A 15,690-nucleotide genomic window follows, 5' to 3' on the forward strand; every position below is an offset into this window, starting at 1 on the left:
CATGCGTGAAAATCCATGCAAGCCTCTCCTGGGCTGTATCTCACTAACCAGTCCCTGAAATTGCTGCATTCTGTCTTCCTCCTGAGCATCCAGGCTTCATATGCAGACCAACTCCCTTGCTACCTCAGTCCTGGTTATGTAGTCATCCTGTGTATTGCCCCATTGAAGCTGGAACAGTGTATCAATTGATGTTTTGGTCTCATGACTGTAGAGCAGAAAAAATGGTGCATAGGCTGTAGTGTCTTGCTTTGCTGTGTTGTATCTGAACCTCAAGATGAGCAGTGTAGTATCCCAATCTCTCTGTTTGATATCAGTCTGCATCAAGAGAGTATCTGCTAACATCTTATTGAAGCATCTTGTAGGGCCATTAGTCTGTGTTTGGTAAACAATTGTCATCCTGTGGGTGATGTCATAATATGTAATTACCTCTGATTGTTCTCTTGACTAAGAAACTTTACACAATCACAAATCATCACACAGGGAGCTCCATGCTTCAGAATGATGATGACCCAGCCAACAGAGAGAATTGTGATCCATCTCAAATGAGAGTGGTTTGCCAAATAAACATGGCTGGAGCTTGTTGATGGCACAAACAACTGCAAGGTATTCTTTCTTGGTTATAGAGTAGTTCATCTCAGAATTGGAGAGTACTTCAGGAGCATAAACTATCATCTCTTCAGTACCTTGTTAGATTTGTACTAAAACTGCACCTATCCTGTAACTATATTGCTAGGGTAAAGCTCTGTCTTGGCATTTTTGCTGTACAATGCTAGGGCTAGAGAGATGTAAGCACCTCCTTAAGGATAAGGAATGATCTTTCTTGCACCTAATTTGAGAAAAATTTGGCATCTACCTGTAGTAGGTCTAGCAAGGGATGTGCCTAGGTACAGAAGTCATTTGTGAATCACAGGTAACATGAGCAGACTCTCAGTAAACTTCTGACATCATGAACATGCCAAGAAGTCAGAAAATGAGAGCAGTCACTCATTTTCCCTGGATCTTGATGAACTCCATCAGTGTTCACTAAGTTCCCCCAAGACTTTCACTTCCTGGGTGGTGAAGAGGCACTTTTTTTCAGATTCAGGATCACATTTATCCTGCAGGCTGAACACACTTCAAAACTATTGTCATGGAGCTAAGATTTTCTTCAAATGTTGTTGAGAAAATGACAGTCATCCAGACAACAAAAATATGTAGTTCATTTAAAGTGTAGAAGCAGGTTGTGCATCATATGCTAAAGGTTGTTGAACCATTACATAATCCCAATGGCATAATTTTGAACATGTAAGTGCCTTTGGGAGTTAGAAAGGCAGTCTTTCTCATTTAGCCTCATCAACCTCGATTTGCCTGTAACTTCCTCCATGTCCATGCTAGAGAAATGTTTTTCTGTTCTCAAATAGTATAAGGTGTCATCAGGGGATGACAATGGATAGAAATCTATATTCATGAATTTGTTCTGTCATCAGGAGTTAACAGAAATGCCATGTGCCATTCTTTTCATTCACGAGGATCACAGTAGATGGCCAAGGCCTCTGTGAAGATTCAATGATGTCATCTTGCAGCATCTTCTCCACTTCCTCTTGAATTGTCTGTAGTTCATCTGCCAACACACACTATTTGGTATACTATCCCCAGTGTTACTCTGGTGTTTTACCATGTGCCACTTCATCTGTCTCTTCTCCACTCTGGATTTGAAAGCATTTGAATATATGTGCAGAATGTCTGACGGTCACTGATGTTCTTTAGTCAGGCCAGATCCTTTGGCAGTGATAGTAGCTTCCGCCAATATGCCACATGTAGTGGTAATGGAGCAAGAGTCTTCATTGATGGACCTAAGCTGTCCTTCCTGGACTGGTTCATCTATCCCTGTGCACATATACACTCCTGGAAATGGAAAAAAGAACACATTGACACCGGTGTGTCAGACCCACCATACTTGCTCCGGACACTGCGAGAGGGCTGTACAAGCAATGATCACACGCATGGCACAGCGGACACACCAGGAACCGCGGTGTTGGCCGTCGAATGGCACTAGCTGCGCAGCATTTGTGCACCGCCGCCGTCAGTGTCAGCCAGTTTGCTGGGGCATACGGAGCTCCATCGCAGTCTTTAACACTGGTAGCATGCCGCGACAGCGTGGACGTGAACCGTATGTGCAGTTGTCGGACTTTGAGCGAGGGCGTATAGTGGGCATGCGGGAGGCCGGGTGGATGTACCGCCGAATTGTTCAACACGTGGGGCGTGAGGTCTCCACAGTACATCAATGTTGTCGCCAGTGGTCGGCGGAAGGTGCACGTGCCCGTCGACCTGGGACCAGACCGCAGCGACGCACGGATGCACGCCAAGACCGTAGGATCCTACGCAGTGCCGTAGGGGACCGCACCGCCACTTCCCAGCAAATTAGGGACACTGTTGCTCCTGGGGTATCGGCAAGGACCATTCGCAACCGTCTCCATGAAGCTGAGCTACAGTCCCACACACCGTTAGGCCGTCTTCCACTCACGCCCCAACATCGTGCATCCCGCCTCCAGTGGTGTCGCGACAGGCGTGAATGGAGGGACGAATGGAGACGTGTCATCTTCAGCGATGAGAGTCGCTTCTGCCTTGGTGCCAATGATGGTCGTATGCGTGTTTGGCGCTGTGCAGGTGAGCGCCACAATCAGGACTGCATACGACCGAGGCACACAGGGCCAACACCCGGCATCATGGTGTGGGGAGCGATCTCCTACACTGGCCGTACACCACTGGTGATCGTCGAGGGGACACTGAATAGTGCACGGTACATCCAAACCGTCATCGAACTCATCGTTCTACCATTCCTAGACCGGCAAGGGAACTTGCTGTTCCAACAGGACAATGCACGTCCGCATGTATCCCGTGCCACCCAACATGCTCTAGAAGGTGTAAGCCAACTACCCTGGCCAGCAAGATCTCCGGATCTGTCCCCCATTGAGCATGTTTGGGACTGGATGAAGCGTCGTCTCACGCGGTCTGCACGTCCAGCACGAACGCTGGTCCAACTGAGGCGCCAGGTGGAAATGGCATGGCAAGCCGTTCCACAGGACTACATCCAGCATCTCTACGATCGTCTCCATGGGAGAATAGCAGCCTGCATTGCTGCGAAAGGTGGATATACACTGTACTAGTGCCGACATTGTGCATGCTCTGTTGCCTGTGTCTATGTGCCTGTGGTTATGTCAGTGTGATCATGTGATGTATCTGACCCCAGGAATGTGTCAATAAAGTTTCCCCTTCCTGGGACAATGAATTCACGGTGTTCTTATTTCAATTTCCAGGAGTGTATTTAAGGGCACATTGGAGCTGCCTTTGAAAGTTTGGATCAAAGGTCTTCCTTGACCACATATGATGCTTATGATCATTGCTCACATGAAATTTCTTTTGTTGGACTGAGTAGCTTTTGGATATTAGCAAAAGTTTTGTAATTTAACTCAGCATCTAGATTGACAACAGGTACTTGTCTTGCTGATGACGGTGATATAACAGTTTTTTCAGTGGTAAACACCCATTCAGAGCAATCTTTGTTATGTGTGGTTGTTGAGACAGCTTCATTCTTTTGGGTGTCTGATCTTCCACAGACTATGGATTGCTGCTGATGCCAGCAAGAAATCCAATCTGAGAATAAAATTCTGACACAATTACAAATTTGGTCCGTATTCTGTCATTGATAGTTATTCTTTCAGTACAGATTCCTGTCAGCTGGACAGATTTCTGATTTTGCAACTTCCATCACAATTACTTTTGCATCTTTTTTAGTGAGCAACAATAACCCTGGGTCAGCGAGTCCCCAGTCAGGTTGGCAATTAATGATGACATCAGTGAGATTTCCTGATGTCTTGGCAACCGTCATCCATGGGGAAGTTTTTCTTGTGGCGGCCTCGCCTCCATGGATGGTCTCTTTACTTAGTTTTCCTAAATTAGGCACCCAGGGGATTTGTTTTAATTCTTTTAATTGCTGTCATTTACAAATCGCCTCCCACCTAGTTACTAAGGCAAGTCATATTTTCACAATATGAAATTGTATATGTACAGGGTGTGAAACTTTTTGATGTTTTATATTTATCATCATCCTCGTCATCACCAGTATTCTGCTCTAGGGCAGTTCTTCACATGTAACTCTTTATGCAGTCCTGTCATTTGCTACCCACTTAGTTATCATAATTGATTCCTATCCTTATACTATCCACTGTCTGGTTTCTTCTTCTTCTTCTTCTTCTTCTTCTGTTACTGTTCCTTTCACAGCATCCATCAGTAAGAAATCCTTTCTCATCCAGGGTCCAAACCCATTTTGTTTCCTCTTCCTGATTACTTTTAAAATTTCTCTCCCTTCCCCCACTATTCTCAACACCACCTAATTTCTCACTTTGTCTACACATTTTGTTCCTTCCATTCACTTCCAAATCCACATCTCAAATGCTTCTATTGATATTTTTTATCTTTCCTCAGTGTCTCTGTCTCACTTCTGTATAATACCATGCTATGGATGAAGCACTTCACTAGTCTGTTCCTCAGGTCCCTGTCCATCCACCAACACAGAACCCTCATCTTCTTGTTAAATGCCTCATTGGCAGTTGCTATACATGTTTTCACCTCCTTATTAATCTCTTAACATTTGTAAGAATGTGTCCTAGATATTTGAAATCACTAACTTGCTCTATATCTTCCTGTGATAACGCTATATTTGTTCTTACTTGTCTTGCACTTATCTCTATACATATTCTCTTATTAATTCTCATTGTGAATTCCCCACAGGCCTTATTTAATTCTTTAAACATTCTAGTCATAGTTCTTCTGTTCTCTGCCAATAACACCATATCATCTGAAAATCAAATGCATTCTATCCTCCTCCTACCAACTGCACTCCTCTAATTTTTTTTCAAACATTTGTGAATCATGTGCTGCAGATATATGTTAAACAGTATTGAGGGGGGAGAGAAAAAGCAGCCTTCCCTCACTCACCTTCCAATTGTGTTTTCATGTCTGCTTATTCCTAATTTGTACTCATATTTTCTGTCGCAGGTAAAGATTTTTAATCTGCCTTCAATCCCTCTTGTCAACGTCATTCTCCCTTAGAATGTCTATTGATTTATTCCACTGTAACGTATCCAAAGATTTTTCCAAGTCAATGAGAACAATATAAACTTCTCATTCTCTGTCAATATATCTCTTACCTATATTTCTCAGCAGTCCAATTGCATCTCTTGTACTTTTCCCTCTTCTAAATCAATACTGTTCCTCTGCAATACCATTTTCCTGTCTTGCTTGAAGTCTTCTATTTATCATCATTAAGGAAACTTTAGCTACATAAGAAATCAAACTTCTAGTTCGAAAATCTTCAAATTTCTTTGGCATTTCTTTTTTTCTTTTCAATTGATAACTCAGAGAAACTCATCCAGTCATTCACCATTTTTATACGTGTTATTACATCGATATGATAACTCTTTCACACCACTATTCCAAAGGTTCTTTAACAATTCTGCTGCCATCAATTCCACTTGCTAGATGATTCTTCACCTTTAAAAATGGTTCAAATGCCTCTGAGCACTATGGAACTTAAAATCTGAGGTCATCAGCCTCCTATAACGTAGAACTAATTAAACCCAACTAACCTAAGGACATCACACACATCCATGCCCGAGGCAGGATTCGAACCTGCGACCGTAGCAGTGACGCGGTTCCGGACTGAAGCGCCTACAACCGCTCTGCCATCGCGGCCAGTATGCTACACCTCTCTTAAAGCCTTTTCTACTTCTCCTTCCAAGATTCAGCATCTTTTGTCCTCTTCTGTAACTCTCATCTCCCCTTCTAATTCAATATATTTTGATTTTTGATCAGCCTCATCTAGGCACTCTACGTGTTCTTGCCACTGTCCCAATACTTCCTTTGGTTTGTGAAGCATAGTACTATCACTTCTTTCTATTCCCTTACTTGTCCGGCTTTTCTTTGCTTCTTATTTGTAGTAAGGATTAAAAATATCACAGCTTTAAATATTTATAGACTTTAAAATAATTTATAAATGAAAATCTTAAAATTAATGGTTCATGAATAGAATATAGGAATTTAGGAAGGCAGAAAAGAGGTTGACATATCATTATTCTGACAAATTATAAATTTAGGAAAAAAATTCTGAAATTATAAGACGCTTACATTTAAGAAGGAGAAATAAAAGACAATAGACAAGTACATAGATTTCTGTTAGAGATCCCACTACCAAGCTATCTTGTGTGTGAGAGCTTGGTAAATCATAAAGACTATCACATTTAAGGTAGTATAGAAAATAGAGCTTTAATAATCATTTGATAAATCTATATGCATAGGCATGTGTTTGTATTACCCTTCTATTACATTTGCTACAGGTCATATGTGCTTTACATGGGGCATAATCAGTACATTTTATTTGTGCATCTTTGACTTCGTTATTTTGTGTTCCTGGTGTTTGTGTTGTTTTAAGGTAAAATATTACCTAAGCACAACAACCTTTTGCATCATTTTCATTTTAGGTATTTCTTTACCTAAGCTATATGATTCTACCTAAGCTACAGTATATCTTTCAATTTACACATATTGGTCAAGACGTTTCCACATAGTTTAAAATATTTTATGAAAGTTTATCAATTTCTGTGTTTCTTTATTTAGTCTTATCTTACATCTAGGACTGTACATTAATCTCATTGTATCTGTTTCAGCATCTGAGTTTGTTTCTGTGCTTGGATCTGTGTCATCTCAAGTATCCTGTTCTTGTGTTTGCATGTTTGCTCTTATCTATGTATGTGATTGTTCTTGTTTGTATAATCTGTGTAAGGTACATGACACATTATCGGTTATGCCATTCAGTATGCACCAGTCATCCAGCTGTTACAGAATTTGTCCTATGTTGTCACATTCAGTTCAGGGTCATATGTGTGAGAGATAATCAAAGTGTAAAGTGGCATTTTCTGGAGTTCCTACTCCTCCACAAGTGCACATGGGTGTTTGGCTGAGACCAAACCAATAGAGGTGTTCTGGGTATGAACCATGCCATGTCTCTGATCTATATGTGTAAACCTTATTTGTTCCTTCATGTATAGGAAAAAAGTGTAGATGTGATGCCCCTTTTCTGTCGAATCCCTCTCTATCTACCAGGTATTATTCCACCAGTAGTTTAGTTGGCAACCCCCCCCCCCCCCCCACCTCTGCTGTAAAAAACACCATTCATTGATGTCTATGAGAAGCTGTGAAGTCTTTTGTTCTGTCTTCTTGAGTTTCCTGATACCACTATGAGCATATCATCAGTGTAGGCTACTACTCCCATTGCTCTATCATTGGCTCAGTAGCTATGTCCTAAAATATGGGCCCACATATGGACCCCTGTCTGCATCCTTTGAAGATTTAGCTGGGAGTAGCTGGTACCTCTATTTGTCAGTGTGGGACAGCTACAGTACATTGGGGACTGACCTCGTCCAGGGTATAGTGATTGGCTTCACTCCACAGGTCGACTATAATCGTCTGCAGTTGACTGGTCTGAATAGGTGTGATGATTGATGTTTGGTGATGTAGTAGTCAACACAAACTTGTCCTCTTTCTCTGCAATGGTGTACAGCCTGATCTGGTTGCAAAAAAATACTTTCTCTCTTCCCTTGCTTGTGGTGTATGAGAGAGAGGAGGTCCAGTTATCTTACACAACTGCCGTAGGGACCGCAGTCAGGATTCATTCATACCTCTTTATCCAACTCTCTTTCTGTTGCATTTCCTTGACATGCTGGCACCACTTGATGGATTCCTCAGTTATTGTGACATCCTTTACCAAAAGAGCTTGGTACAGGTTTCCTGCAACTCATAAAATGCGAGATTTTGTCAGCTTCTGTCATATTCAAATTCAAAATCTGATATAAGGCTAAAATATTATGTAGGTTGGTCTGTGTTGTTTCCCCACGAAGCTGAGCCCTGTTCTTCAGTTGTTCTTACATTAAGTAGACTTGCTGCTGATTGTCATTAAACATTTTCTTCAGTTCAACTTGGAATTCATCCCAGCTATTGAACTTCTCTTCATTATGGTTGAATGACTGCTGGATTGTACCATCAAATTAAAAGTACCCATTTGCCATCACATCATGTCATCCCACCTGTAGCATTTTGTGACCCAGTCAAATCTAGTCATGCCCTGACTAGCATCTCCAGAGAAGCACTGATGGATCCCCAGCATGCTGCTGACTTTACTGCTCATTTGGAATCCATTTTCTCCTGAATATATGGCCATTGGGAATGAAGTACTGTTTGTATTCTGTTCCTGTTGATTTAGGTGATAGCTCCAGACAGGCAATGTAAAAGCTATGTTGATGTAGATGTTTGGAATTATCCAGTGTCTCCACCAAGCAATGACATTCTTAGAACTGAGTCCAAATGTGAAAGCAGAGTCATCAGTGAAGAGTAACACGCAGCAATGAAAGCACATTTATTATGAAAATCAACATACAGCCAGAATAATACCAAGCCCCGGATGAAAAGTGTGGCTATTTATAACACCATCGAATGTTACAGACTATACAAACACAAGACCTTTCCATAATGGATGAATACAAAATAACAAATAATTGCCAGTGGTTGGGTTCAAACTGGTGACCCACAGCACACCATCCAGCAATGCTAACTACTACATCAAATGCATTCAACATACCTTGCTGCATTAGTATTACCCTTGTCTGCTGTGCCCAGAAAATGCTAGTGTGGATGAGCAACTCTTATCTTAACTGCACCTTGGAAGAAGAAGTTTAATTGTTTCTGCAATGATCTCAGAGAATATTAATCTAACATTCATAAACTAGCTCTAATAGCTGGGCTTTCCTCTGTAAGCAACCTTTTTTTAAGTATCTTCTTCAATATTAAAAATGCCTCCGCCACCACATGATGGAAAAAAAAAAAAAAAAAAAAAAGCATTGCCCACTTACATGCACAGAGATTCCATGGTCTTCCCCCCCCCCTTTGTATGGTTGTTGCTTGTAATATGGTATTTCAGATAAAGTCTAGAACTCATTTCCAGACTAGAGCATGATTTAAGAATCACTTTACTTACAGTAGCAATGAACACTGTGTCATCAACTGTTGGGAAACCCTATACAAACTCCACCTCACTTGTGGATGATTCCTCCACTTCTCACCTCACATGGCCTGTCAGTTACAGTTGACATTAAAAGTGTGAAACACCAGACTGCAAAAATAGTTTCAATTTACATCTTGAGAAAAAGGTTTGTGTTTATTTCAGTTGGTCATATTCATTCTTTTAATTTACCAAAATTAACATTACTTAATATTAATCTGTATTCAAACAATTTTTTGAAGTTTCTTGGCTTAGTATTTGCTGCATTGTAATCTTGGCCACCCAACCTTTTCCTCAAGCTTATTTTGAATGTTTATGTACAACAGTTTCCCTTTTGCCTTTCATATTGTAGTTCGATTTAGATATTTAATCATGTTTATGCAATAAATTAAAAATATGCCAGAGTCTTTTCTTCTTGAACTAGATCATACACAGTGAGGTGAGCAGGTAGAATGTTTCTGTTCCTTAAGCACACCATTAGTCACGAGTGATCAGAAGTTATGCAAATACATTAATAATGTTCCTCTTTGCAGAAAAGATAATCAAGAGTTAATTGATAAAGAAGAACAAGAGAAGTCTGAACTTCAGAGACTGCTAGGAGAGAAACTGTCAGAAGTAGAAATCATTCAAAAAGAAAAAAAGGAATTACTTGAAAACATTGATGAATTAAATCAGTAGGTATTCAATATTATTAATTAACAGGTTAAACATAATTGAATTTGTTTTTTGTTAAAGTTAATTAATTTTACAGAGAGAGAGATCAGCAGGTAATGAAAAAAGACAAGTTGAACCAAAAGTCTGGAAGTTATAATAATGAAGGTGCTGGCCTGAAAGCAGAGGCTGAAGCAGCTGCAGAGAAGCAGGCAAGAATGAATGAATTGCTGCAAGATGAGAAAAAACAGGTGACTGATAATTTCTCTTGTATAGAACAAAAGTATAAACTAAGTTAAGAATCAACCTTTCACCTTAATGCAAGTTGCACTTGTTAATTTGTCCATCCTAATTTTACTGGGTTATTCCTTGAAAAATTTGTTATATTATAAAAATGTTTCATAATATTAAATAGATAACACAACTCAAAAAGGAACTATTAGTTTGTTTCAAGTCATATGTCTCTCTTCCCTATGAAACACTATGAGAGCTTATGCCACATAATCTATTGAAGGAAACTAACCGGACAATGCCAGAAAATTTGCCTGACCTTGCATAGAAAATCACTCAAGCTGCCATGGAGGAAATGACAGAATATGAAAGGTTTATTGCAAATTGCATTTATTGATTTCCTTGCATAATGCACATGGCTAGTGAGGGCAAATGACCTTGGACAAGATGATGTTCAAGAATGATCCAGGCATAGGTTAAGTGAGAAAAGTAATAATGTGAATGGTAGACCACCAGAGACTGGTCTCTTAGGAAACAATTTGTTCACTCAGGATGTTTCCATACTGGTAGTATTATGATGATACTCATAACTAGTATTCTGGGAAGCATCAAGCTTAATCTACATCTTGTAAAGCATACTGTGGAAAAAGATTCAACCCCCATATTGCTACAGATGCTTTTTCTTAGTGATGCAACTTATTACAATAGTTGTTTACACAGATGCAGTGTGGTCCATATACCTTTCAGTCCACAGTCTAATGTGTTGTACTATTATGCAAAGAAGAAAACTGCTCCTGAATGACAGACCTATTTACATTTATCCATATAGAAAGTTTTTGTCAGAACACTAATTCTAATTGTATGTTCACACACATGCCACATCGTGAGAGTGAGTTATTTTCATATTACACTTTACATTTGATGGGCACTAAAGAATTTTGTCATGCACCGAAACAAGTTTTCCTTTATTACCACAACCAGTATCAGCATTATCTATGTGGAAATACTACTGAGTGGATGATCAGTAACCACCTTCTGTGGATTTTGGAAAAGGGAAACATTTGTCACTTCCTATGTGTCAACCAGAGTTGCAATCCTCCTCTGGTCAGTGATAGTAAACTGAACACACTTGCTGAAGAATGTACCATATAGTCATCTAGAGGTTTCCCACATTTTATCTAAATTGTTTAAGCTGGGAGTAGCTGGTACCTCTATTTAGCTTTCCGTCCTTCCCCAACCCCAGATAGTGATCTGCCTCTAATAGCTTCATTATTGACAGGGCATTAAATACTAATCTTTCTTCTTGTATCACCTATGTAAATAATACCTCACTGACATAATCCTTGACCAAGAAAAGGCACATTGCTATATCTCACATTGGGAGATGCTTGATAAGAAATAACAACATACAGGTAAACAAGAACAAATGTTTATTATGACTGCAGTGGAGACATTTAATAACAAAGGAAAACTTTTCTCAATAAAAATAATAATACTTCTCAGACACTAACAGGTGTATGCTTGGAACATGCAGTGAATAAATGTAGTGGGATGTGAAGACTATGCCACTGATAATCCTTAATGATGGAAACTAAGATTTTGGCATAGTTGGCCAACAGGTACATCTTGGGATGTTAGTGTAAAGTCATAGGTCCCACTGTGGTGGCTTCTGAGCAGACTCTGACTGATGTTTTGCTAAGAGCCAGGGTATGAATTGGTCCATAGCTCCAGTGGACCGAACTTTCAAAGTGTTGACTTGTACTGCCCTATATAGCTTGACCATGGAGGAATTCAAGCTGATCCAGTTCTGCACACATGGCACAGTGGAGGAAGTAAGTCCCTGGCATGGATGATCTCTGGTGGTGCTTGTCCTGGCATCTGTTGCCCTTTTTGTGATCAATGCAGTCTGGGGAGGCTATATTATCGTGTACATATGCAAACCCTTGATGCCTCAGTGTCTTCCCTTTAGGTAATGCTGGGTACGAGAGAGAGATGGTAGTAAATTTCAGTCATCGTTGATTTCCATGGTGTCAGCAGGGCCCCCTGTAGGGTGTGGGTCCCAAGCACTCTATTTGACATTCATCAGTGTTGGCAGAGGGCAGGGTACTGGGAGACAAAGGGACCACAGTGTCCCACTGTGGTGCAGATGAACCTCAACATGAGAAAGTCCTGAGTCTGTGTAAGTTTCCAATGGTGGTATCCTGTGGCAGACTTGGTTCAGATGTCTGCAACAGTGCAAACCATCAATGTGTTGTACTGTGACCCATTGCCCATCCCAACTGCTATGTCACTACTCCCAGAGTCCAACAGTGGCCTTGTTGTGAGAATGTCAGGACCCAGACACCATCATGGATGCGAAAGTGTCTGAAAGACCATGTGGTAGAGTCTCCTGTGGCTGCTGTGGGTGGAGGAGGGAGAGAAATAATCGCTGCAGCCATCCATGGAGTCGTTCAGTTGGACTGGTCCCTTCCTGTGGTGTTGATAGATAGGAGACCAAAAAGGTGGAGAGTGCATCACCAAGAGAGTGGGAATGGTGAAGCTTTGATAGCTGATTCTTAAATGTTCAAACAAACTGCTCCACCAGACCATTGAATGCCCAGTGGAAAGGCACTGTGTGGACAAGACCAATTCCATTGGACTCACATAAGGATGTGTCCTTGATGAATGTAAACTGAGGCCCATTGGCTATGACAACTGTTTCTGGCTGACCTTCAATCATGAAGGTGTGAGTCGAGGCTTGAATCACATGCTGAGGTGGCATAGAAGACATCTGGGCGATCAGGATGAACTATGAATGGCGGAGAAAAAGGTGTGCCAAATCCAAGTGGAGTCATGACCATCGTGTCATTGGCTCCAGCCACAGAAAACAGCATCTTGGTGGGGCTGCTTGTTTGATCCGGCAAGATGTGCAGGTATCCACCAAGCAGCAATGTTACTGTCTATCCTGATCCAATATACTTTCTGCCGCACCAGAAATTCAGTCAGTACGATGCCCCAATGTAGCAGGTGTAGAATCTGAACCCATTGTTGATGGTGGTGAGCCAAAGTCTGTGGTCAGTCAATATGGTAAAATGACCACCATAGACAGTCATGGTATTTTGTTAAGGCAAAGACAAGCCAGAGCTTCTTTTTCTATTTGTTCATAGTTGCATTGGGTCTGCAGCTCGTGGTCTAGTGGCTAGCATTGCTGCCTCTGGATCACTGGGTCCCGGGTTCGGGATTTTCTCTGCCCGGGGACTGGGTGTTTGTGTTGTCCTTATCCTTTCCTCCTCCTCATCATCATCCATGACGGTGGCTAGACTGGACTGTGTAAAAAATTGGAGTGTGAAAAAATTGGGACTTCATAAGGGTGCTGATAACCGCACAGTTGAACACCCCACAAACCCATCATCATCATCATCATCATCATCATCATCATCATTGCCATCATCATAGTTGCATTGGGCTGATGTCAATGAAGGCAACCTGTCCTTCCACTCCATTGATTCTCACACCATAATCAGATACATCAACCACAATGACTATAGGAAGTGATGGATCGTAAACCATCAGACAGGTGGTTGAAGCAATGCCCACTTAAAGGCCTAGAAAGCACAGTCACATGTCTTATGCCAGTGCCATGCCATCTTCTTGCATAAGAGATGCTGCAGTGGAGCAGCTATCATTGCAGCATGGGAAATGAATGTACAATAGTGTTACGGCACCAGCATGCCAGTCAGGAATGGCAGGGAAGAAAAGGCTGTGAGAAGAGATCAGCCAATTGGCAGCCCAGTTCAACAGCAGCTCCAAGATTAGCCAGTTCTACAGCAGCAGCAATTACTGCAACTTTGATAGCAGTTCAGGACAGACTTTTGTGAGATATAGATCAGCAGTCACTGCAAAGGCTGATTATTTTGTGTGTTGCCCTTTGCTTGTGACACATCTGTGTAACTGCCAGAGGTAAGTATTGTATTTCAGTAATTGTAATAAAACTCATTAATACAACTTGTTTGTCTAGCAAACCCAATATGCAGTTGATGACAAGGCTGGACAAAAGATTGGCAATGAGGTGAATGAATACCAAAGTGACAACCTGTTCACATTTTGCACCCAGATCCACTAGTTGCCACAGTTTTGTTTTGCCATGGTATTTTGTGTTTTGTTGGCACCTTAATTCTACCTTGTCTTTTCTTTGCAGGGGTGTTTACATGTTTTAATGGAGTCTTATGGTGTTTTTTCTATTCAGTGTTTTCAGGTGGGCATTGTAGGCACTTACTTTATTGCTTGCATTGTCTGTTTATTGCATTTGCTTATTCCAAAATGAGCAACCCATCTTCCCCCCTCTCCTGCTCAGGCACCTCAGCTGCAAACAATAGATGCAATGCAGCTAACACAGATGTTGCAGTTTCAGACACAGCAGATTGCAGTCCTTCTAAGCTCGGTACAGCAGTTATTGGTGAACCAAACACCTGACACAGCCAAACATGCAACAACTGTAGCTCTGAGTGCCATACTGCCTTTTCGCCAGTTTAATGAAAAAGAAAGAAGAGGAATGGCTCAAGCGGTTGCAACAGTATGAAGCCCACATCATTTCTCACAAAGTATCAGATAGTGTGAAACTAAATTACTTTTTTTCATCAGTGAGAAGTGCAGTTTTTTGCCTCTTTCAGAAATTGTTTCCTAACGTCACTCTGAGTAAACTTTCGTATAACCAGCAAGTGAAAGTGGTGGCAGCTAGGCAAAAATTCTTTCATTGCAAGAAAAGGTCAAAACAAACTTATCGTGAGTGGGCAACAGATTTGGAGGGTATGATGAGGAAATGCAAATTCAAATGTGCTTGTGGTTCTTTATATTCAGATGTTATGTTGCACGATGCGATCATGTAAAATCTAACTGATGTCAAACTTGGAGAACAGATTTTTAAAGAGTCAGGTCCATCATTTCATCATGTACTGCAAATTCTAGATCAGTACGATTCAAATGTCATAGCAGACAATAAATTTGAGCAGCCACAAATTCGTCTGGATGAGTTGTCCCTTGCTCATGACAAGCCCAGTAGGCAGCAACAGCATGTGCATGCCAAGACATGTTAACAGTCCTCTAAATAGGTGAATGGAATTAAGTCATTTCCTCAGTACTATTCACAGCACAAATGCCAAGACTGCTCATCCACACAAGGACAGTGTTATGTTTGCACCAAGAGAGGTCGCGTACAATCCATATGTTTGCAACAGAACTAACATAAGAATTCTGCCCACTCACACATATCTAATCGCAAGGCCCAGTTCAGTGTATTCAAAGCATGCTGCAGACATCAGCAAAACTAGCAATCAAACAGTTTATTCAGTGCTATACCAGTTCAACAAACTTTTTGTTCACTTGCATATTAGTGGAAAACGTGTGAAATTTCAGTTGGACATTTATGCCTCTGTTACATTGCTGAATCATAACACACATGAACTATTAGGCTCTCCACACCTGTCTAAAACTAGCACACACCTGATGGCTTACAATGGATAAGACATTCCCATTCTTGGAAAATGTACTTTGCCTGCCATGTATCACTCGCATGCATGAACTGTGACTTTCACTGTGGTACAATCACACGGTTGTGAGAATGTATTTGGCCTTGATTCATTTGATTTGTTTGGTTTTCACATCCAGGACAATGTGTTGTCAGCGACTGCATTCAATGCCAAAGACAATGCTGCTTGTTGGAAGAATTCCCTGAGATCTTT

At 41.1% G+C, this 15,690-nt stretch overlaps 1 protein-coding gene across 1 annotated transcript in view; it reads left to right on the top strand.

Moving 5' to 3' along the window:
* The window catches only part of LOC124722760 (structural maintenance of chromosomes protein 4-like), a 70,646-nt gene that overhangs the window by 29,660 nt on the left and 25,296 nt on the right, over positions 1-15,690 (top strand). The window contains exons 3-4 of the mRNA XM_047247898.1: positions 9,625-9,765; positions 9,843-9,993. Coding sequence (XP_047103854.1) covers positions 9,625-9,765; positions 9,843-9,993 — 292 coding nt within the window. The remainder of the gene's footprint in view (positions 1-9,624; positions 9,766-9,842; positions 9,994-15,690) is intronic.

The sequence above is a fragment of the Schistocerca piceifrons genome, chromosome X (assembly GCF_021461385.2).
Source record: "Schistocerca piceifrons isolate TAMUIC-IGC-003096 chromosome X, iqSchPice1.1, whole genome shotgun sequence".
NCBI lineage: Eukaryota > Metazoa > Arthropoda > Insecta > Orthoptera > Acrididae > Schistocerca > Schistocerca piceifrons.